We start from the raw sequence: 23224 nt of genomic DNA on the forward strand, positions 1-23224 counted from the left end.
AAATAAGTCACTCCTAACTTGACAAAGATCACAATATTTAATTAAGCCAAGATCCACTTGTTTGCATCACTATTGTGGGACCATCTACCTGCCTCCTGAGGAAGGGGCACTAAAGAGCAGCTACTGTGTGAGGAGAAAGCTGGATGAGACAATGCAGTCTCGGTAGTCAGACACGGAACTCTTACCGGGATGCAGGGAGAGAAAAAGGAGCTCTCAAGCCCTCTAAGTATCTGTTTATAATTTCTTCAACAGCCTCCATCAAATCAGCAGAAAGTGAGTCTAGCGGCTTCTCCAGGATAATTAAACAAACAAAAATGAAGTAGCACAGTTGAGGAAGTTTTACTAAGCCCATAGGAAAGGTGAGAGGGTATCAGAATGGAGCTTTAAGTTTTGTTTACTTCTTGCCTCCAACAGGTAGGCTTTCAAACCACTTCCCCTCTAACATGTAAAAACTGGCTTGTTGTGTGTCAGATGACACTGAAGATTTCTGCACATACCAATGTGTCTTGTTGGTCAATCCAGCTTGTTTATGGAGGCTTGGGCATAAGTGGAGCTACTCTAAAGGAAGTGTCACCACCCCAGGGTGTCCCAGACTTGATTCGGGGACATGGGCAAAGTAGAAGGGACATGAGCTTCAGTTCCACTCCTGGGCTTTGGTGCTACGTGTTCTCAGCTCAGTGTATTCCCGCTAATTTCCCATTTATTTCCACCTCCTTCTCTTCCACTTCCCCTTTACTCTTGTTCCTCAAAACCTAGAGTGATAGAGAGATGGTAAAAAGGAAGGGAAATGAGGTCCAGCTTGGGAGTGGCGGAGGGGTTCCACCTTATTTCCTTTTTTCTCTCATTTCTAAGGGTGGCTCTGTGCAGGCAAAGGAACAGGTATGGTTGAGTTGATTGTGTTCTGCCCAGCCCTAGGGGGCGTCATTCACAGTGTGGCATACAATGAGGAAAACTTCCCAGTGAGAAACCTACCTTATTTGAAAAGCAGGTGCTTTGGAAAAGAGCCTTATCATTTTGGTTCATCTGATTTGTTCCTGCAACATTTAATTTCTGGAGGGCACCTATTTATAACCATGTCCAGAGAATTTGTTATTTAAAGTACAATTCTCCTTTAAATTTACATTAAAGCCCAAAAGGAAGTTTTATCAGGCCAAGAGTTTTGCATTATGTCCCCTCTTGGCTGTAATCCACCCCTCCACCCCTCACTTCTTCAGTCATCCTGAGGGTATATGCTGCTGAGATCCTTCAGGAGTCTTACATGTTGTTTCACAATCCAGAAACTGTTAATCACTTCACTGTTGGTTTTTCTCTCCCCGCTCTGGTTCAAATAATCCCAAGTCTCCTAGGTTGCCCCAGAGTTTTTCTTTTCAGTCTATTTCAACAATTTCCTTAAAGCTGTCAAATGCTGGAATCCAGAGTTACTTTCTTAAAAATTCATTTTAAAAAAGTGTATGTGTGTGCATGAATTGGGGGAGGGGGTGCTTTCATTTTGTACAGGGATATTTCCCCAACTCAAAATGAGACATATGTCATAATAACTATAAATCTCTGCACTAAACAAGTTGTTAGTAATTATTTGTCAATGTTTGTGTGGGTGTGTGTGTGTCTTTGGGAGAGTGATGTAGAGGAGATGGAGAACATAATTTATCAGGTTTCTCTGAGAGAGAAGCAAGAATAAGATGACGGTTAGTTAGATGGTTAGTCCTGTGAATTTTTGAATGAGTTCTAGCTGAGAATTCACTATGGTCTCATATGACCCAACAGCCCCTTAGACAAGAGATGGCAGAGCAGGGAGTCCCATTTAGGGACACCTGAGAGAAGAGGCTTCCTGGATTAGGGTGTCCCAGCAGGATGAGGAGGGACAGGTTTTTGTACAGCTTGGCAAGCAGAGTTAGTAGCTACTAGAGGACCCTTCTTCAAAGAAGACTGCATGTAAGACTTGGAGGGGGCCATTTCGTTTAACTCTACTTGAAGAATTCTAATTTCTTCTTTAGAACTAGAGACGCAGATGTAAAGAACAAACGTATGGATACCAAGGGGGAAAGTGAGGGGTTGGGATGAATTGGGAGATTGGGATTTACATATATACACTATTGATACTATGTATAAAATAGATAACTAATGAAAACCTACTGTATAGCTCAGGGAACTCTACTCAATGCTCTGAGCTGACCTAAATGAGAAGGAAATCCAAAAAAGAGGGGATGTACATATACATATAGCTGATTCACTTTGCTGTACAGTAGAAACTAATACAACATTGTAAAGCAACTGTACTCCAATAAAAATTAATAATAAAAAAAGACCAGTGAGCAAAAATAAATAATACAGACCTGAAAAAAAAAAGAAGAAATTTCACAGCAACTCAGTGTGCCAAAGGATAAAGAAAAAGATTTTTTTCCCCTCTGTTTTGTTTTGTCCATGCCTAATATAGAGAGAAAAAGTAAAGCAGTGTACCTCTGTTTGGGGTGGACTGGTGATCCAGAGGATAAAAATGAGAAAACCCTAAATTAGAGGATGAAGCTTAGAGGCAAATGGAAAGGGACTCCTGAGGCTAAGAAAGACCTAACCTCAGAAGTGTTCTACAAGTTCATCACTGTGTCTCCTAAATCATGAAATTGTCATTTTTATTTATTTCTTTTTCTTTTTCTTTTCTTTTTTTTTTTTTTTTTTTGGCTGTGCTGCATGACTTGTGGGATCTTAGTTCCCTGACCAGGGATTGAACCCGGGCCATTGGCAGTGAAAGTACAGAGTCCTGACCACTGGACCTCCAGGGAATTCCCTGAAATTGTAATTTTTAAAGCCCAAGTGTAAGAATTATCTTTTCCCTTGTATGATAACGAATAAATGCATGGGCATATATTACATAATAAACATAATTGTATGATTACAAATCAGCCTGGGTCTATTGCCTGCCAATTTCATTTTTATCATAATGATAACTACAAATGATTCGGTAATCACTCTTTTCACATGGTTCCTCTCTTATGTCACATAGGCAATTGTTCTGAGAGTTGAAAGTGACTTTAATAGTGAAAAAATAAAAATTGAAAGTCCACAGATAGGGAAAAGTTTAGACAACATGTAGTATATTGAGAAAAGGGAATATTATCTGGCTATTAAAAATGTTTAGACAACATGTAGTATATTGAGATAAGGGAATATTATCCAGTTATAGGGACTTCCCTAGTGGTCTGGTGGTTAAAACTTCGCCTTCCAACGCAGGGGGTGCAGGTTCGATCCTTGGCCTGGGAGCTAAGATCCCACATGCCTTGAGGCTAAAAAACCAAAACATGAAACAGAAGCAATATTTTAACAAATTCAATAAAGACTTTAAAAATGGTCCACATCAAAAAAAAATCTTAAAAAAAAAGGTGCTATAGATCCATATGAACTGAAGGGAAAAGATGGTCATATGATAGTCATGTGACAAGGAGCAAGATGGAGACAGCATCTTCCCATTCAAGGCAGAATAACACAGAGCTTCAGAGCCTGGACCTTGGAGCAAGACGGCCTGGGTTTCAGCATTAGCTGTGGGAGCTTGGCCAAGTTCCTTCTCTGTGTCTCAATTTCCTCATTGGAAAATGGGAATAATGATGACAAGAGTACCATCAAAGAATCTTGTGAATATACGACAATGCCACACACTTAAAGGAAGTCTTAAAGTTTAAATACTCCCCAAAAAGATGCTTTTCAAAAATGGTCACTTTCCTGTCTAATGGATTATAGTTCCCAGATATTAGTTTTTGAAATATTTAGAAGATTTTATGTTTTGCATATTTTTATTTGGCCCTGCACAACTGATAATATTTTCCATCATTACATAGCATATGCATGAAAAATTGATCCCCACATAATTTTGACACATGATAAAATCTTTAGTTGGTATTTACAAATGGAGTCCAATATTCCATTTGCCTTAAGTCCTTATTCCAAGATTTTTAGTTGTAAAAGGGATAAATATTTATAGTTTTAGCTCAGCTCAATAAACTGAGTTCATGTCTCCAGGTTAGTACCCCAAATGGTAAGAACTATGATTTATAAAGAAAAATCTCCACAAATAAAAAAAATAGAAATATCACTTTTATAAAGTGTCATTTATATTGGACATTTCTTACCCTAGAAGTATACTTATAGGCATTTTTCTTTATGTGTCAACTGTGACATTTCACCATCTTTTAATATATTACATGGGGAAAATAAACATCTTCATGGCTAATTTTAGCAAACTTTATTTGCCAAACATTTGTTGGGCATCTAGTATATGCCAAAAGCATACTGTGCTTTTAGTAAAGTTTGTACTTATATATATTTGACAGTTTGATCCATTGGGAATATTTCCTTTACTAAGTTCTGGGTGTACTTTCCTGTATTTTTTCAGAGAGCTGGTTTTCCCTCTTCTGAGGTTTTTGGAATTTGGTCTAGCAACTTAGAAGAAGTCAAGCAAACCTCTTTGGTAGCTCCTGTGTAATAGGGGGAAAATTATTCCTATTTAAAGGGGTCCCTATGCTGTGGCCACTCTCTGGGTGGGTCAGGAGTCAGGTGGAAACATTCTGCAATAATCCATTTTCTAAAACTCAAGACCTCCTATTCAAGTTCACTGATAATATTTGGTTCTTTCTCCCATATCCCTCAAGAAATCCCAGCTGTTTCTGAGCATTGTTTAGAAAGTACACTATTGATTTTTTAAATAAGAATTTTGAACTCCTCAAAACCATTTTGAAGGGAATCAAAAGCTTTCTAATTTTAAACCAAGGCTTGAAAACATTTGCATTTGAGGTTTGAAGCATTTTAAGTAAGACAAAATAGCAAACATTCCACGAGTGCCTATTCTGTGGTAGGCTCAGTACTAAAGGCTCCTGGAGTATTGGCTCATTTGATATGCATTGGCACCCACAGGGTGGAGGTTATCATTGCCCCCATTTTACAGAGAGGGAAACTGGGCCACTGAAAGTGAAGCAGTTTGCCCAAGGGGAAGCAGGAAGCAAAGAGTAGAACTTGGATTTGTACACAGACTGTCTGGCTCTGGAGACTGTTCACAACCACTGTGCTAATAATCCATGAGACAGATGATCTCCAGGAGTGTGTATGGGCAACACTGACTACTTGGGAGGAGGATGAAAACAGAAGTGATCTGATACACAAACTGCACCCTCATCATTCATCATTTTATCCTTTTTCTCTACATTCCTGATCCTACAGGGATAAAATACTAGAGTATAAATATGATATTAGAGCCTTAAAAACCACTTGAAATGGATTAAAATCATCTGATTTTAAACCTGAACAATTGAAAACATGTCAGCCTTGAGAAAGTGTAAAACATTTTGAAGTAATTTATCTTAAAGCATTCTACACAGGCAGAAAGGAGTTCCTAAAATTGTCAGTATTTAAGTTGGAACCTCAAAAAGGAAGTGTGTGGAAGCTTTGCTTTGATACTCTGAACACTGAAAACATGTGTAGTTGTAGATTCTTGGCTGACTTTGAAGCTGACTGGGCTACATTCTCCAACATTCTCAGAACTGGTATTGACATTTTTTGACCCTTCCGGACTGTTGATTGTTGTCATTTGTATCACGTGCACAACTCAACACACTGGGCTCATGTTGGTAGAAAACTCAAACTCTAGAGTCTCCTGTCATCCTTAGTTTAGATAATGTTAAAAGTTGCTATGACTAAATAAAAAACAAATTAGCGATAGTAACTAAGGGGTCACATAAGCCACAAGTGACCAATGTGTTCTCAAAAAAGGCCGAATGAACACATGTCATAGAGGTCAAACAAGTAGGTTGGTGGAACGGTCATGGATTCCACATTACTACTTTTAGAAGAATGTGGTATTTCTGACTCTAAGTCTGAACGATGCTATTATGAAAGTGAACTTTAAAGTGTGTGAACAAAATCAGGTTGCTGAGGGGATTGTTATCAGTTATTTTTCCCAGACAGAAGTCAACATCTCATGGTGGGGGAGGGGGAGAGGGGGTGAGGGGTTACTAGGGTATTTTAGCGCTTGCACAAGCAGCCATTCTTCATCTGTCAAAGAACTGTAAGTGAAGAAAAGAGACTGACATGTTGAGAAAGAAGTTTGAATGTGGAATTTATCTATTTGACCAATATTAATTAAGCTTCTGGCACAAACTGGCCACTGGATTAGGGGCTTTTTAAGCAGACAGAGACAAGTTGGGCCAGGATCTGCATTCGGGGACTGCGATTCTGGTTGGGGGAGATAGATCAGAGTCAAAAAAAAAAAAAGTTTTCCTGGTCGTGTGATGCCTCAGTGAGGGCACAGAACAAATACCCAGTTCTTTGTGAAGACCAGGGTTTAGGTGTCAGAAAAGCCTCCTGGGGGGACCCTGGGAAGATGGCAGAAAAGTAAGATGCGGAGATCACCTTCCTCCCCACAGATACATCAGAAATACATCTACACGAGGAACAACCCCTACAAAACACTTACTGAACGCTGACAGAAGACCTCAGACCTCCCCAAAGGCAAGAAAACCCCCACGTACCTGGGTAGGGCAAAAGAAAACAGAAAAAAACAGAGACAAAAGGATAGGGCCGGGACCTGCACCAGTGGGAGGGAGCCGTGAAGGAGGCAAGGTTTCCACACACTAGAAGCCCCTTCGCGGGCGGAGGCTGCGGGTGGTGGAGGGGGAAGCTTCGGAGCAGCCGAGGAGAACACAGCAACAGGGGTGCGGAGGGCAAAGCGGAGAGATTCTGGCACAGAGGACCGGTGCCCTCAGGCACACACCAGCCTGAGAGGCTTGTCTGCTCGGCCGCCGGAGCAGGCGGGGCTGGGAGCTGAGGCTCGGGTTTTGGGTTTCATTCGGAGCGCAGGGAGAGAGAGGACTGGGGCTGGTGGCGGGAAGAGAGCCTGAAGGGGTTAGTGCACCACGGCTAGCCCGGAGGGAGTCTGGGGAAAAGGTCTGGAGCTGCCAAAGAGGCAAGAGACTTTTTCTTCCCTCTTTGTTTCCTGGTGCACGAGGAGAGGGCATTAAGAGCTCTGCTTAAAGGAGCTCCTGAGACGGGCGCGAGCCGCGGCTAAAGGATCGGACCCCGGAGATGGGCGTGGGACGCTGGGGCTGCTGCTGCTGCCGCCGCCGCGGGGCCTGTGTGCGAGCGCGGGTCACTGTCCGCCCCGCCTTCCGGGGGGCCTGTGCACCCTGCCACTGCCGGGGTCCCGAGACCCGGGGACGGCTTTCCCGGGAAAGCGCACGGAGCGCCTCGGTCTGGTGCAACGTCACGCTGGCCTCTGCCGCCGCAGGCCTGCCCCACACTGCGCGCCCCTCCCTCCCCTCTGCCTGAGTGAGCCAGAGCCCCCGAATCAGCGGCTCCTTTAAACCCGTCCTGTCTGAGCGAAGAACGGACGCCCTCCGGCGACCTACGCGCAGAGGCGGGGCCAGGTCCAAGGCTGAGACCCGGGAGCTGTGAGAGCAGAGAAGAGACAGGGAAATCTCTCTGTGCAGCCTCGGAGGCAGCGGATTAAAGCTCCATGGTCCACTTGATGCGCCCTGCGTCTGGGGAGTGCATGAATGGACAGCGAATCATCCCAAATTGAGGAAGTGGACTTTGAGGACAAGATTTAAGACTTTCCCCCCTTTTCCTCTTTTTACAACGAATTATCCCAAACTAAGGAGGTGGATTTAGAGAGCAAGATTTCGGACTTCTCACCCTTTTCCTCTTTTTACAACAAAGTATCCCAAATTGAGGAGGTGGACTTGGAGAGCAAGATTTTTGATTTTTCCCCCAGCTCTCTTTTTGTGAATGTGTATGTGTATTCTTCTGTGTAAGATTCTCTCTGTATAGCTTTGCTTCCACCATATGTCCCAGGGTTCTATCTGTCCGTTTCTTTTTCAATAATTACTTTTTAATTTTAATAACGCTACTATATTTCATACTTTATTCTATTTTACTTTACCTGCTCTTTCTTTTTTTCTACCTTCCCTTCCTCCCTCCCTCCGCCCCTCCTTTCCTTCTTTCTCTCTTTCCTTCCTCCCTCCCTCCCTTTTTCCTTTCACTCTTTCTTTTTCTTTCCTTCCTCCCTCCCACCCTCCCTCCTGTCTTTCTTTCCTTCATCCCTCCCTCCCACCCCTCTTCCTTTCACTTTGTTTTTCTTTCCTTCCTCCCTCCCTCCCTCCTGTCTTTTTCTCTTTCTTTCTTTCTTTCCTTCCTCCCTCCCTCCCCTCTTCCTTTCACTTTCTTTTTCTTTCCTTCCTCCCTCCCTGCTGTCTTTCTCTCTTCCTTTTTCTTTCATTCCTCCCTCTCTCCCTTCTTTCTTTCCATCCTTCCTCCCTCCCTCCTTTCGCTCTTTCTTCCTTCCTTCCTTCCTTTCTTTCCTTCTTCCTTTCTTTCTCTCTCTCTTTCTTTCTTCTACTAATTCTTTCTTTCTACTTTTTCTCCCTTTTATTCTGAGCAGGGCAGATGAAAGGCTCTTGGTGCTGCAGCCAGGAGTCAGTGCTGTGCCTCTGAAGTGGGAGAGCCAACTTCAGGACACTGGTCCACAAGAGACCTCCCAGCTCCACATAATATCAAGCAGTGAAAATCTCCCAGAGATCTCCATCTCAACACCAGCACCCAGCTTCAGTCAACGACCAGCAAACTACAGTGCTGGTCACCCTATGCCAAGCAACTAGCAAGGCAGGAACACAACCCCACCCATTAACAGAGAGGCTGCCTAAAAACATAATAAGGCCACAGGCACCCCAAAACACACCACCAGACGTGGACCTGTCCACCAGAAAGACAAGATCGAGCCTCAACCACCAGAACACAGGCACTAGTCCCCCCCACCAGGAAGCCTACACAACCTACTGAAACAACCTTAGCCACTGGGGACAGACAACAAAAACAACAGGAACTACGAACCTGCAGCCTGCAAAAAGGAGACCCCAAACACAGTAACATAAGCAAAATGAGAAGACAGAAAAACACACAGCAGGTGAAGGAGCAAGATAAAAACCTACCAGACCTAACAAATGAAGAGGTAATAGGCAGTCTACCTGAAAAAGAATTCAGAATAATGATAGTAAAGCTGATCCAAGATTCTATTTCCCAGATCCAAAATCTTGGAAATAGAATAGACAAAATGCAAGAAACAGTTAACAAGGACCTAGAAGAACTAAAGATGAATCAAGCATCGATTAAAAACACAATAAATGAAATGAAAAATACTCTAGATGGGATCAATAGCAGAATAACTGAGGCAGAAGAACGGATAAGTGAGGTGGAAGATAAAATAGTGGAAATAACTGCTGCAGAGCAAAATAAAGAAAAAAGAATGAAAAGAACAGAGGACAGTCTCAGAGACCTCTGGGACAACATTAAACGCACCAACATTCGAATTATAGGGGTTCCAGAAGAAGAAGAGAAAAAGAAAGGGACTGAGAAAATATTTGAAGAGATTATAGTTGAAAACTTCCCTAATATGGGAAAGGAAATAGTTAATCAAGTCCAGGAGGCACAGAGAGTCCCATACAGAATAAATCCAAGGAGAAATACACCAAGACACATATTAATCAAACTGTCAAAAATTAAACACAAAGAAATCGTATTAAAAGCAGCAAGGGGAAAAAAACAAATAAAACACAAGGGAATCCCCATCAGGTTAACAGCTGATCTCTCAGCAGAAACTCTACAAGCCAGAAGGGAGTGGCAGGACATAATTAAAGTGATGAAGGAGAAAAACCTGCAACCAAGATTACTCTACCCAGCAAGGATCTCATTCAGATTTGATGGAGAAATTAAAATGTTTACAGACAAGCAAAAGCTGAGAGAGTTCAGCACCACCAAACCAGCTTTACAACAAATGCTAAAGGAACTTCTCTAGGCAAGAAACACAACAGAAGGAATATACCTACAATAACGAACCCAAAGCAATTAAGGAAATGGGAATAGGAACATACATATCAATAATTACCTTAAATGTAAATGGACTAAATGCTCCCACCAAAAGACACAGATTGGCTGAATGGATACAAAAACAAGACCCATATATATGCTGTCTACAAGAGACCCACTTCAGACCTAGAGACACATACAGATTGAAAGTCAGGGGATAGAAAAAGATATTCTATGCAAACGGAAATCAAAAGAAAGCTGGAGTAGCAATTCTCATATCAGACAAAAGACTATTAGAAGAGACAAAGAAGGACACTACATAATGATAAAGGGATCGATCCAAGAAGAAGATATAACAATTGTAAATATTTATGCACCCAACATAGGAGCATCTCAATACATAAGGCAAATACTAACAGCCATAAAAGGGGAAATCGACAGTAACACAATCATAGTAGGGGACTTTAACACCCCACTTTCACCAATGGACAGATCATCCAAAATGAAAATAAATAAGGAAACACAAGCTTTAAATGATACATTAAACAAGACTGACTTAATTGATATTTATAGGACATTCCATCCAAAAACAACAGAATACACATTTTTCTCAAGTGCTCATGGAACATTCTCCAGGATAGATCATATGTTGTGTCACAAATCAAGCCTCGGTAAATTTAAGAAAATTGAAATTGTATCAAGTATCTTTTCCAACCACAATGCTATGAGACTAGACATCAATTACGGGAAAAGATCTGTAAAAAATACAAACACATGGAGGCTAAACAATACACTACTCAATAACGAAGTGATCACTGAAAAAATCAAAGAGGAAATTAAAAAATACCTAGAAACAAATGACAATGGAGACACGATGAACCAAAACCTATGGGACGCAGCAAAAGCAGTTCTAAGGGTGAAGTTTATAGCAATACAATCCCACCTTAAGAAACAGGAAACATCACGAGCAAACAACCTGACCCTGCACCTAAAGCAATTAGAGAAAGAAGAACAAAAACCCCCCAAAGCTAGCAGAAGGAAAGAAATCATAAAGATCAGATCAGAAATAAATGAAAAAGAAATGAAGGAAATGATAGCAAAGATCAATAAAACTAAAAGCTGGTTCTTTGAGAAGATAAACAAAATAGACAAACCATTAGCCAGACTCATCAAGAAAAAAGGGAGAAGACTCAAATCAATAGAATTAGAAATGAAAAAGGAGAAGTAACAACTGACACTGCAGAAACACAAAAGATCATGAGAGATTACTACAAGCAACTCTATGCCAATAAAATGGACAACCTGGAAGAAATGGACAAATTCTTAGAAATGCACTACCTGCCAAGACTGAATCAGGAAGAAATAGAAAATATGAATAGACCAATCACAAGCACTGAAATTGAAACTGTGATTAAAAATCTTCCAACAAACAAAAGCCCAGGACCAGATGGCTTCACAGGCGAATTCTATCAAACATTTAGAGAAGAGCTAACACCCATCCTTCTCAAACTCTTCCAAACAATTTCAGAGGAAGGAACACTCCCAAACTCATTCTATGAGGCCACTATCAAGTTGATACCAAAACCAGGCAAGGATGTCACAAAGAAAGAAAACTACAGGCCAATATCACTGATGAACATACATGCAAAAATCCTCAACAAAATACTAGCAAACAGAATCCAACAGCACATTAAAAGGATCATACACCATGATCAAGTGGGGTTTATTCCAGGAATGCAAGGATTCTTCAATATACGCAAATCAATCAATGTGATACACCATATTAACAAGTTGAAGGAGAAAAACCATATGATCATCTCAATAGATGCAGAGAAAACTTTCGACAAAATTCAACACCCATTTATGATAAAAACCCTACAGAAAGTAGGCATAGAGGGAACTTTCCTCAACATAATAAAGGCCATATATGACAAACCCACAGCCAACATTGTCCTCAATGGTGAAAAACTGAAACCATTTCCACTAAGATCAGGAGCAAGACAAGGCTGCCCACTCTCACCACTCTTATTCAACGTAGTTTTGGAAGTTTTAGCCACAGCAATCAGAGAAGAAAAGGAAATAAAAGGAATCCAAATTGGAAAAGAAGAAGTAAAGCTGTCACTGTTTGCAGATGACATGATACTATACATAGAGAATCCTAAAGATGCTACCAGAAAACTACTAGAGCTAATCAATGAATTTGGTAAAGTAGCAGGATACAAAATTAATGCACAGAAATCTCTGGCATTCCTGTACACTAATGATGAAAAATCTGAAAATGAAATCAAGAAAACACTCCCATTTACCACTGCAACAAAAAGAATAATGTATCTAGGAATAATCCTACCTAAGGAGACAAAAGACCTGTATGCAGAAAATTATAAGACACTGATGAAAGAAATTAAAGATGATACAAATAGATGGAGAGATATACCATGCTCCTGGATTGGAATCAATATTGTGAAAATGACTCTACGACCCAAAGCAATCTACAGATTCAGTGCAATCCCTATCAAACTACCACTGGCATTTTTCACAGAACTAGAACAAAAAATTTCAAAATTTGTTTGGAAAAACAAAAGACCCTGAATAGCCAAAGCAATCTTGAGAACGAAAAACGGAGCTGGAGGAATCAGGCTCCCTGACTTCAGACTATACTACAAAGCTACAGTAATCAAGACAGTGTGGTACTGGCACAAAAACAGAAATATAGATCAATGGAACAGGATAGAAAGCCCAGAGATAAACCCACGCACATATGGTCACCTTATCTTTGATAAAGGAGGCAGGAATGTACAGTGGAGAAAGAACAGCCTCTTCAATAAGTGGTGCTGGGAAAACTGGACAGGGACATGTAAAAGTATGAGATTAGATCATTCCCTAACACCATACACAAAAATAAGCTCAAAATGGATTAAAGACCTCAATGTAAGGCCAAAAACTATCAAACTCTTAGAGGAAAACATAGGCAGAACACTCTATGACATAAATCACAGCAAGATCCTTTTGGACTCACCTCCTAGAGAAATGGAAATAAAAACAAAGATAAACAAATGGGACCTAATGAAACTTCAAAGCTTTTGCACAGCAAAGGAAATCATAAACAAGACCAAAAGAGAACCCTCAGAATGGGAGAAACTATTTGCAAATTAAGCAACTGACAAAGGATTAATCTCCAAAATTTATAAGCAGCTCATGCAGCTCAATAGCAAAAAAACAAACAAGCCAATCCAAAAATGGGCAGAAGACTTAAATAGGCATTTCTCCAAAGAAGATATGCAGACTGCCAACAAACAAATGAAAGAATGCTCAACATCATTAATCATTAGAGAAATGCAAATCAAAACTACAATGAGATATCATCTCACACCAGTCAGAATGGCCATCATCAAGAAATCTAGAAACAAGAAATGCTGGAGAGGGTGTGGAGAAAAGGGAGCACTCTTGCACTGCTGGTGGGAATGTGAATTGGTATAGCCACTATGGAGAACAGTATGGAGGTTCCTTAAAAAACTACAAATAGAACTACCATATGATCCAGCAATCCCACTACTGGGCATATACCCTGAGAAAACCATAATTCAAAAAGAGACATGTACCAAAATGTTCATTGCAGCTCTATTCACAATAGCCCGGAGCTGGAAACAACCTAAGTGTCCATCATCGGATGAATGGATAAAGAAGATGTGGCACATATATACAATGGAATATTACTCAGCCATAAAAAGAAACAAAACTGAGCTATTTGTAATGAGGTGGATAGACCTAGAGTCTGTCATACAGAGGGAAGTAAGTCAGAAAGAAAAAGACAAATACTGTATGCTAACACATATATATGGAATTAAAAAAAAATGTCATGAAGAACCTAGGGGTAAAACGGGAATAAAGACACAGACCTACTTGAGAATGGACTTGAGGATATGGGGAGGGGGAAGGGTAAGCTGTGACAAAGCGAAAGAGAGGCATGGACATATATACACCACCAAACGTAAGGTAGATAGATAGTGGGAAGCAGCCGCAGAACACAGGGAGATCAGCTCGGTGCTTTGTGACCGCCTGGAGGCGTGGGATGGGGAGGGTGGGAGCGAGCGAGATGCATGAGGGAAGGGATGTGGGAACAGATGTATATGTATGACCGATTCACTTTGTTATAAAGCAGAAACTAATAAAAAAAATAAAAATAAATAAATTAATTAATTAATAAAAGAAACCATTGCCAAATCCAAAAAAAAAAAAAAAAGTGCATCTCATATATATATAAAAAAAAAAAAAAGAAAAGCCTCCTTAGAAGAGGTGAACCTTAAGTTCACTGTTGAAATGTGTCTCCCAGATGAACAGGGTATTCTAAGTATTTTAAATATTCCTGTTAGAGTGAACAAAGTTATGGTTGGAGACACAGTCTAGAATAACACTGTCCAACGTAGTAGCCGCTAGTCACATGTGGCTTTGCTTAAACTTATGTTGATTACAGCAAAATACTATTTAACATTTAGTGCTTTGGTTTCCCTAGCCACATTTTAAACTCTCAACAGGCACACGTGGCTAGTGGCTACTGCACTGGACAGCGCAGGCACACATCATCTCCATCACCACAGACATTTCTACTGTTCAGGGCTGGGAAACTGCAAGCAGACAAGCACTGCTAGAGGGTCAGTTTTAAGGGGTGCGTGGCAAGAGCTAAGCCTGGGGGTAGAGGTTGCAGCCAAAGGATGGAGGTCTCACATGTCATACCACAGAGCTCAGACTTTACCCACTGGGCTAGGCATTAGCAAAATTTCCTGCAAAGGACCAGATTGTAAATATTTTTGGCTCTCTGAACCACATAATATTTGCTGAAACTATACAACTCTACTGTTGTAGCATGAGATCAACCACAGACAATATATAAATGAACGAGTGTGACTGTGTTCCAATAACATTTTATTTGTAAAAACTGACAATGGACTGTATTCGGCCCACAGACCACAGTTTGCCGACCCCTGTGCTAGGCCATTAGGAACCCCCTGAGGGTTTGAAGCCAGAAAGTTGCATAATTAGATGTGTGCTTTAGAAAGGCCATTCTAGTAGCAGAATAAGGATGGATTTAAGGAGTGTGAGATGCAAGATGGTTAAGAGTCCAGTCAAAGAGGATAAGGGCCTGAATTCTGAATGCAGCCTATTGAATACGGCTGGAGAGCAGAGAATGTGTACGCGCTTTTAAGTCAGGTGGTGGGGCACTGGTGGCAGTGGAGAGATATTAAACGACATAGAAGTACAAGGTTCAGGTGACTGGGTAGGCAGTGGCTGTATCATCTTGGCTGCACCAAGTTATACAATATAGGAAGAACAGATTTGGAAAAGGATGATGACTTCAGTTTGGGTCAGGTGGCATTTGAGACGTCACACGTGTGAGTCATTAGCAGAGGGTAGTAGCTGAAGCCTTGAGAGTGACAGAAAATATCCAGAGAGGGCGGGCAGAGGGAGAGGGAAGCAAATGATGGTGCTTTGAGTGTTACCAAAATGGAAGACATTTGGTAACAAGAAGGAATGGTTACAGACACAGGGAGGAAAACCAGGGAAGGATGGCATTGCAGAAATCAAGGGAAGATTTTCAAGTGCTTTTGAGAAGATTAAGAGGATTCCATTATGTTTGGCAATTAGGAGTCATTTTTAGAATGTTTTCCAGAATAGATTTCATAAAAGGAAATAAGATATATTAGTGGAATGATAGCTATGACTTGGTTTGTGTTTGTGTGTGTGTGTGTTTTAAACATTAGGATTCCTTAAAAGCAAGGAGAAGGTTAGGGTCCTTTGAATCTGCCCTTGTACATTGATATGGTCCAGCAATCCCTCTATTTGTGGCTGGAAGGGCAGGTGAGATCTTGCCTGGTCTTTCATGAGGTGATCTCTGTGCAAACCTCTTGGGAGAGCTTCATGCTTTGAGTGTCAGAAAGCAGCTAGATACCCTCTTAAAATGATATGTTTTCTGATTTTAGAGTATGTGAGAACAAAAATGGACTTCTTAAGACAAGGAACCCTCGAGTTTTATGTAAGAACCATGTTTGATATATATAAACGTTTTATTCTGAATCCACCTTAATTTAAAAAAACAATAATAACAGCTTTAAGATAGAATCATATGATTTAGGAGTGTCCCATTTCACAATTTAATGGTCAAAGGATTAGTCATCCCTTCAGTGGAGGAGTTTCAAATGATTTATAGCCACCTCGAAGAGGTTTATATTAGGAAAATATTTTACATGCCTAGTGGATGAATATAACTCACTCAAACTTTGCATGATTTGCTGTTTAAAATTTTGTCTTAAAATATGGAAAAACTGACAAAAACATGCTTGTGGTTTTCAAGAGTATTTTGTGAGAGAATAAGAATTGGTATTTGTTCCTGAAGGAATTGCTTTAGTAGAGCATGAAGATCTAAGGAACACGCATTTCTGAACACTTTAAATGACTTCTACCTCTCTAAACCACAGCAAGGGAAAAGTGAAGTTGAATGACAATAACACAACAATAATAACAATAACAACAAAAATAAAAGAAGGACCTTCTTCATCACCAGTGACCAGTTGGCTCACTAGGTTAGACTGGAATACAGTTTTTTGTTCTCTCTCTCTCTCTCTCTTTTTTTTTTTTTTTTGGCTTCACTACACAGCTTGTGGGATCTTAGTTCCTTGACCAGGGATGGAACCCGTGTCCCCTGAAGTGGAAGAACTGAGTCCTAGCCACTGGACTATGAGGGAATTCCCTGGAATACAGTTTTAACCAGCACTAGAGTTTTACTGAGGGATAACTTTATTCCCTGTACGGTCTGCTCTCTACTCTTTGGCCAGACTTTGCCCCGACCTGAAAAATCATCCTGAGATTATGTGGGGCTACTTGAGTAGGCGGGAACATCTCTAAAGTGTGAAGTGTGAAAAGTAAACTGAACTTTATACAGAGCTATACTGAAAAGGAAAGCTGGATACTGTATACTAGTTATTTAATTTTTTCTTTTGATACTGAAAGAGTGATGATTAGAATCACAACTGTAATTTTTGAAGAACTTAAAAATTATAAACTTTACTTAGAAAAATACATGGTTAAAAACATCAATGAATATTGTGAAAAAAGAGGAGTAATGATGGAAGGGATGAGGGAGATTAGCCCTATTAGATATCAGAATATATTATACAATAATAACTGAAACAGTATGATACTACAAAAATAAGATACAGATGGCTCAGAAGAGAGCCATAATATATGATAATCTAAAAATAACAAAAATAGGGAAACAGAATATTCAAATAGATATTACTTTAACTTCACATTGAATTACTTCTATAAGTCAAAATAAATTGCAAATAGACTGTAAAATTAAAAGGAAAATCAGCAGAGTATGGATTACAGTATTTATACAAAAATGTGTTGACTTCTAACAAATTTACAGCAGAGAAGACCAACTCATAAAGGAGAAAAACCTGTCATGCAACAATGGACAACAGCAATAAAATAAATGGAAAGCAAAATGTGTAAATAATTTGCACAAATGGGATCAAAATTTAATATATTCTAAATTAAGAATTTAAATATGAGAATATAATTTAATGTCAATAGATAGCCCCTCACCCGTTGTACACCCATAAATCCTATGTGAGAGGAAATATTAACCTAATGTAACTAAGAGTGTTCAATAGTAATTGAAGAAAATTTATTTAAAATGGTTCTTTAATATTGTCTTATTTATTAAGTAATTAAACTGAAAAAATTAAAAATCCCATTCTGTCAGTGTATATATCCATACTGTACTAACAAATTTATTTATTTATTTTTTGATTACCTTTAGGACTTTAAGAAAATCATCCAGATTCAGATTCAGAAAACAACTATCAATTATATGCATGAAAATGTTTATTGCAATTTTTCTAATTGGAAAAATCCTGGCCGTAACCAAAATATCTAAGTAAATTATGATATCTTAATGTCATGGAATGTGTTGCAATCATTAAAAGAACTATGAGCAACATGTAACAACATGGAAGAATGTTCATGAATTACCCTTAAGTGAAAAAATGCTAGGAGACTCCGCCTTGCCGTCCCGCCCCCGCCGGCCTCCAGTCCTCCGACTACTTTCTGGGCGCTGAGCAGCTATGGAGGTTCCCGGTAGCCTGTGCAAGAAAGTCAAGCTGAGCAATAACGCGCAGAACTGGGTGATAAGGACGGAGAAGAGATAAAAGGTGAATTAGACCATTGGAAAGAGCGCTGGACTAGCGGCCTGGTCTCTGGTTCCAGCTTTGCCGTGTAGTAGTTGTGTGATCCTGAGTAAAAACCCTCGACTTCTTTAAACCTCAGCTGACTTAAAGGGGATGCAGAGGGCAACTAATGTCACCTATCAAGCTCACCACATCAGCAGGAACAAGAGAGGTCAGGTGGTGGGGACCAGAGGTGGCTTTCGTGGTTGCACGGTTTGGCTAACAGGTGCTTTTATCATGGTTGCCTTTGGGAGGTGTTGATCCTGGGATATAGAGGCTTATCGGGAGCAGGAAAGACCACAGTAAGCATGGCTTTGGAGGAGTACTTGGTGTGCCATGGTATTCCATGCTACACTTTGGATGGTGACAACATTCGTCAAGGTCTCAATAAAAATCTTGGCTTTAGTCCTGAAGACAGAGAAGAGAACGTTCGATGCATCGCAGAAGTTGCTAAGCTGTTTGCAGATGCTGGCTTAGTGTGCATCACAAGTTTTATATCACCTTATACTCAGGATCGCAACAATGCAAGACAAATTCATGAGGGCGCAAGTTTACCTTTTTTTGAAGTGTTTGTTGATGCTCCCCTGCATGTTTGTGAACAGAGGGATGTCAAAGGACTCTACAAAAAAGCACGGGCTGGAGAAATTAAAGGTTTCACTGGGATTGATTCTGAATATGAAAAACCAGAGGCCCCGGAATTGGTGCTGAAAACAGACTCCTGTGATGTAAATGACTGTGTCCAGCAGGTTGTGGAGCTTCTACAGGAATGGGATATTGTACCTGTGGATGCCTCTTATGAAGTGAAAGAACTGTATGTGCCAGAAAATAAAGTTCATTTGACAAAAACAGATGCAGAAACATTACCAGCATTGAAAATTAATAAAGTGGATATGCAGTGGGTGCAGGTTTTGGCAGAAGGTTGGGCAACCCCGCTGAATGGCTTTATGAGAGAGAGGGAGTACTTGCAGTGTCTTCATTTCGATTGTCTTCTGGATGGGGGTGTCATTAACTTGTCAGTACCGATAGTTCTTACAGCTACTCAGGAAGATAAAGAGAGGCTGGACGGCTGCACGGCTTTTGCTCTGATGTACGAGGGCCGCCGCGTGGCTATTCTTCGCAATCCAGAGTTTTTTGAGCACAGGAAGGAGGAGCGCTGTGCCAGGCAGTGGGGAACAACATGCAAGAACCACCCCTACATCAAGATGGTTATGGAACAAGGAGATTGGCTGATTGGAGGAGATCTTCAAGTCTTGGACCGAATTTATTGGAATGATGGTCTTGACCAGTACTGTTTTACTCCTACTGAGCTAAAGCAGAAGTTTAAAGATATGAATGCAGGTCCAGTGGCATTGCAGAACATGGATGGTTGCAGGAGCCAATTTTTACATTGTTGGACGAGACCCTGCTGGCATGCCTCATCCAGAAACAGGGAAGGCCATGAAGACTTTGAATTTATTTCAGGAACACGAATGCGCAAACTTGCCCGAGAAGGCCAGAAACCTCCTGAAGGTTTCATGGCTCCCAAGGCCTGGACCGTGCTGATGGAATACTACAAATCCTTGGAGAAAGCTTAAGCTGTTAACCCAGTCATTTCACCTTTGACACCTCACTGAGTAACAAGAGGGGACCATGTAGTTACTGTTGGCATTTCTTTGTGGTGGTATCTGTATGAACATGCTTCCTAAAAACAGACCCTTTTCCTTAACTAGCATCAGTTTTGGTCTGCCTTATGAGTTCTGTTCTGAACTAGTATAACACACTGCTGGTTTTAATGTATCTTTTCCACTTACTATAGTTAAATATTCCTACAATATAGTCTTTTTGTATTATATTTATGCTTCTGTCTCATGATTTTTTCAAGCTGTTATATCAGTTGTAACCAATAGTATACACATTGAATCTCACTTTTCTTCTCTTGAAAAAAGAAAAAAAAATCCACTAAACAATAAACTTGGCTAGACCTTGTTTGGGAATTTTACAAGACGTCTGTAGCATTTAGATTTTTTCTTCTACATTGGAAGTACAGACTGCTTTCTTCCTTCCCATCAGCTATTGATCTCTCAACTGTTATAATCTAAAGTATGTTAATATCTGTGTAAGCCCTGAATGAACTTTATTCAATAAAATTAAACTTTTTGGCTTCTTAAAAAAAAAAAAAAGAAAAAAAAAAAGAAAAAATGCTATGACAATTATGTAAAAAAAATATATATATTTACTTGTAGATAAAGAATGAATGGTCATATGATATGAGGGAAATAGTTATGACTGGATTATTTCTCTTTTCAAATTTCCTTTATTTTGCATAACAGACACAAAAAGAAAAAAAAATCCATTGTTCACAGGAGAAGAGGTAAGGAAGCAGAAGTCAACCAACATAAATTCATTCTGATTTTTTTAGAAAACGTCAAAGCATATGTCTTAAGAGAAAGGCTCATAGCAACAATTTAGTACAGTTAACTAGTAATCTGATACTAACCTGCTAACAGCCACCTAGAGAAAGATAGACTCATTCTAACTTTATGAACAAAACAGTAAGTTCCCAACATGCCCTACCTCTAGACTATTCTAGTCCATTTCTTTGTAGCCTAGAGAGTCAGTCAGGTGAAATGGTTTAGGCAGAGGCCCTGGAGCCAGTCTTGGTTTGGATTTTAGTTCTACCACTTACTTGCTGGTTGTGAATTGTTTAGCTTCCTTTGGTTTCCAGATCCGTAAAATGGAGCAAAAGTAGTATATCTCCCAGAGTTGTAAGAATTTAATGAACTGATATTTTTAAAATATAACACAGTGTCTGGCATATAGGAAGCACTTAGTAAGATGTTAGCTATTGTCACTATATTTCTTATTTCCTTAGTACAAAATTTGAAAAGTGATTCAGACCTTGATATAGCTCTGGACAGTGCTATACTAAAAGGAGGAAGATAGAAACAATCAATTTTTCTAGTCCTAAAGAAACGTACTTTTACTGCCAAGATTATCTAGCCTATTAATCTATTATTTGAGATTCCATGAAAGTTTTTGATAGGAATAAGTAAGATGTTTCTATAAAATCAGGAAACCACTTAAAAATTTACAGTGCAAAAAAGTGGACTCATAAAACTCCTTGAAGTAGATTTATTAAAGATAATTCTCAAATATGAGTAAAGAATATTTCTTTTTGCTCTTAAAGGATAAAAAATCTAGTTTTATTTCCATGAAATAAAAATGTCGATAAAAACTGCCAATACCCATCTAGGGAGCCCGAACCTTCCCTGCTCTGCAGAGATTATACCAATTACTCATTATGAACCCTTGGGATATGTCAATGACAAAATCTAAGATAAAACTGCGTGAGCTGAGAGGTTGGCTTATAGTTTCTGAAATAAGAATTCTATGTGTTATAATCTCTGTGTTTCCCATGATTTAGCAGAAATTGATTGGCACGGATATTCTCATTTCTGTCTCAAGTGAGAATTTTGTTTTAAACAATGTAGTTACTAATTAAATCAGGAAGATAGTTGCTTTAATCAGATTAGGCTCACGTAAAATTATGAGTCTGACAGCAAACATGTATTGGCAGCTTAAGGTATTCAAGATAGCATGGTAGGATGCAAAATAACTGGGGAGAAAATGCATTTGAATATTAGAGGTGCTTGATGAGAATTTCAGGGCATTGACAAGACAAATGCTGAAGGTATGGCAACTCAAGGGGAATTAAGAGTGGGGTAATATAGTCTGAAGTCAGGGAGCCTGATTCCTCCAGCTCCTTTTTCTTTCTCAAGATTGCTTTGGCTATTCAGGGTCTTTTGTGTTTCTATACAAATTGTGAAATTTTTTGTTCTAGTTCTGTGAAAAATGCCAGTAGTAGTTTGATAGGGATTGCATTGAACCTGTAGATTGCTTTGGGTAGTAGAGTCATTTTCACAATATTGATTCTTCCAATCCAGGAGCATGGTATATCTCTCCATCTATTTGTATCATCTTTAATTTCTTTCATCAGTGTCTTATAATTTTCTGCATACAGGTCTTTTGTCTCCTTAGGTAGGTTTATTCCTAGATATTTTATTCTTTTTGTTGCAATGGTAAATGGGAGTGTTTTCTTAATTTCACTTTCAGATTTTTCATCATTAGTGTATAGGAATGCAAGAGATTTCTGTGCATTAATTTTGTATCCTGCTACTTTACTAAATTCATTGATTAGCTCTAGTAGTTTTCTGGTAGCATCTTTAGGATTCTCTATGCATAGTATCATGTCATCTTCACACAGTGACAGCTTTATTTCTGCTTCTCTGATTTGGATTCCTTTTATTTCTTTTTCTTCTCTGATTTCTGTGGCTATAACTTCCAAAACTATGTTGAAAAATAGTGGTGAGAGTGGGCAACCTTGTCTTGTTCCTGATCTTAGTGGAAATGGTTTCAGTTTTTCACCATTGAGAACAATGTTGGCTGTGGGTTTGTCATATATGGCCTTTATTATGTTGAGGAAAGTTCCCTCTATGCCTACTTTCTGTAGGGTTTTTATCATAAATGGGTGTTGAATTTTGTCGAAAGATTTTTCTGCATCTATTGAGATGATCATATGGTTTTTCTCCTTCAATTTGTTAATATGGTGTATCACATTGATTGATTTGTGTGTATTGAGAAAAAAAAAAGGTCATGAAGAACCTAGGGGTAAGATGGGAATAAAGACACAGACCTACTTGAGGATATGGAGAGGGGGAAGGGTAAGCTGTGACAAAGTGAGAGAGTGGCATGGACATATATACACTACCAAACGTAAAATAGATAGCTAGTGCGAAGCAGCCGCATAGCACAGGAAGATCAGCTTTGTGGTTTGTGACCACTTAGAGGGGTGGGATAGGGAGGGTGGGAGGGAGGGAGATGCAAGAGGGAAGAGATATGAGAACATATGTATATGTATAACTGACTCACTTTGTTATAAAGCAGAAACTAACACACCATTGTAAAGCAATTATACTCCAATAAAGATGTTAAAAAAGAAAAAAAAGAGTGGGGTAAGAGTGAAAGGTGTAAGGTTTTTCGAAGGAAGAAAATGGGAGCCATGCATTAAAGGAAGGGTCAGAGCTGGTTGGGCAGAGCAGAAAGTGGAGAAGTAGCACAAGTATAACTACAAGAGGCACATATGGAAGATCTTAAACTCTCTGTAGTGATATGTCTAGAAAAAT

General features: G+C 39.6%; 2 protein-coding genes across 2 annotated transcripts in view; one reads left to right on the top strand and one right to left on the bottom strand.

Annotated features, from left to right (window-relative positions):
- The window catches only part of FYB1 (FYN binding protein 1), a 185881-nt gene that overhangs the window by 145169 nt on the left and 17488 nt on the right, over positions 1-23224 (bottom strand). The window lies entirely within an intron of this gene.
- On the top strand, positions 17910-20195 carry LOC132485163 (bifunctional 3'-phosphoadenosine 5'-phosphosulfate synthase 1-like). Its single transcript, XM_060091653.1, has 3 exons — positions 17910-18020; positions 18174-18288; positions 18339-20195. The coding sequence occupies exons 1-3, from the start codon at positions 17961-17963 to the stop codon at positions 19634-19636; spliced, it is 1473 nt and encodes a 490-aa protein (XP_059947636.1). The 5' UTR covers positions 17910-17960; the 3' UTR covers positions 19637-20195.

Source organism: Mesoplodon densirostris, chromosome 3 (genome assembly GCF_025265405.1).
Source record: "Mesoplodon densirostris isolate mMesDen1 chromosome 3, mMesDen1 primary haplotype, whole genome shotgun sequence".
Lineage (NCBI taxonomy): Eukaryota > Metazoa > Chordata > Mammalia > Artiodactyla > Ziphiidae > Mesoplodon > Mesoplodon densirostris.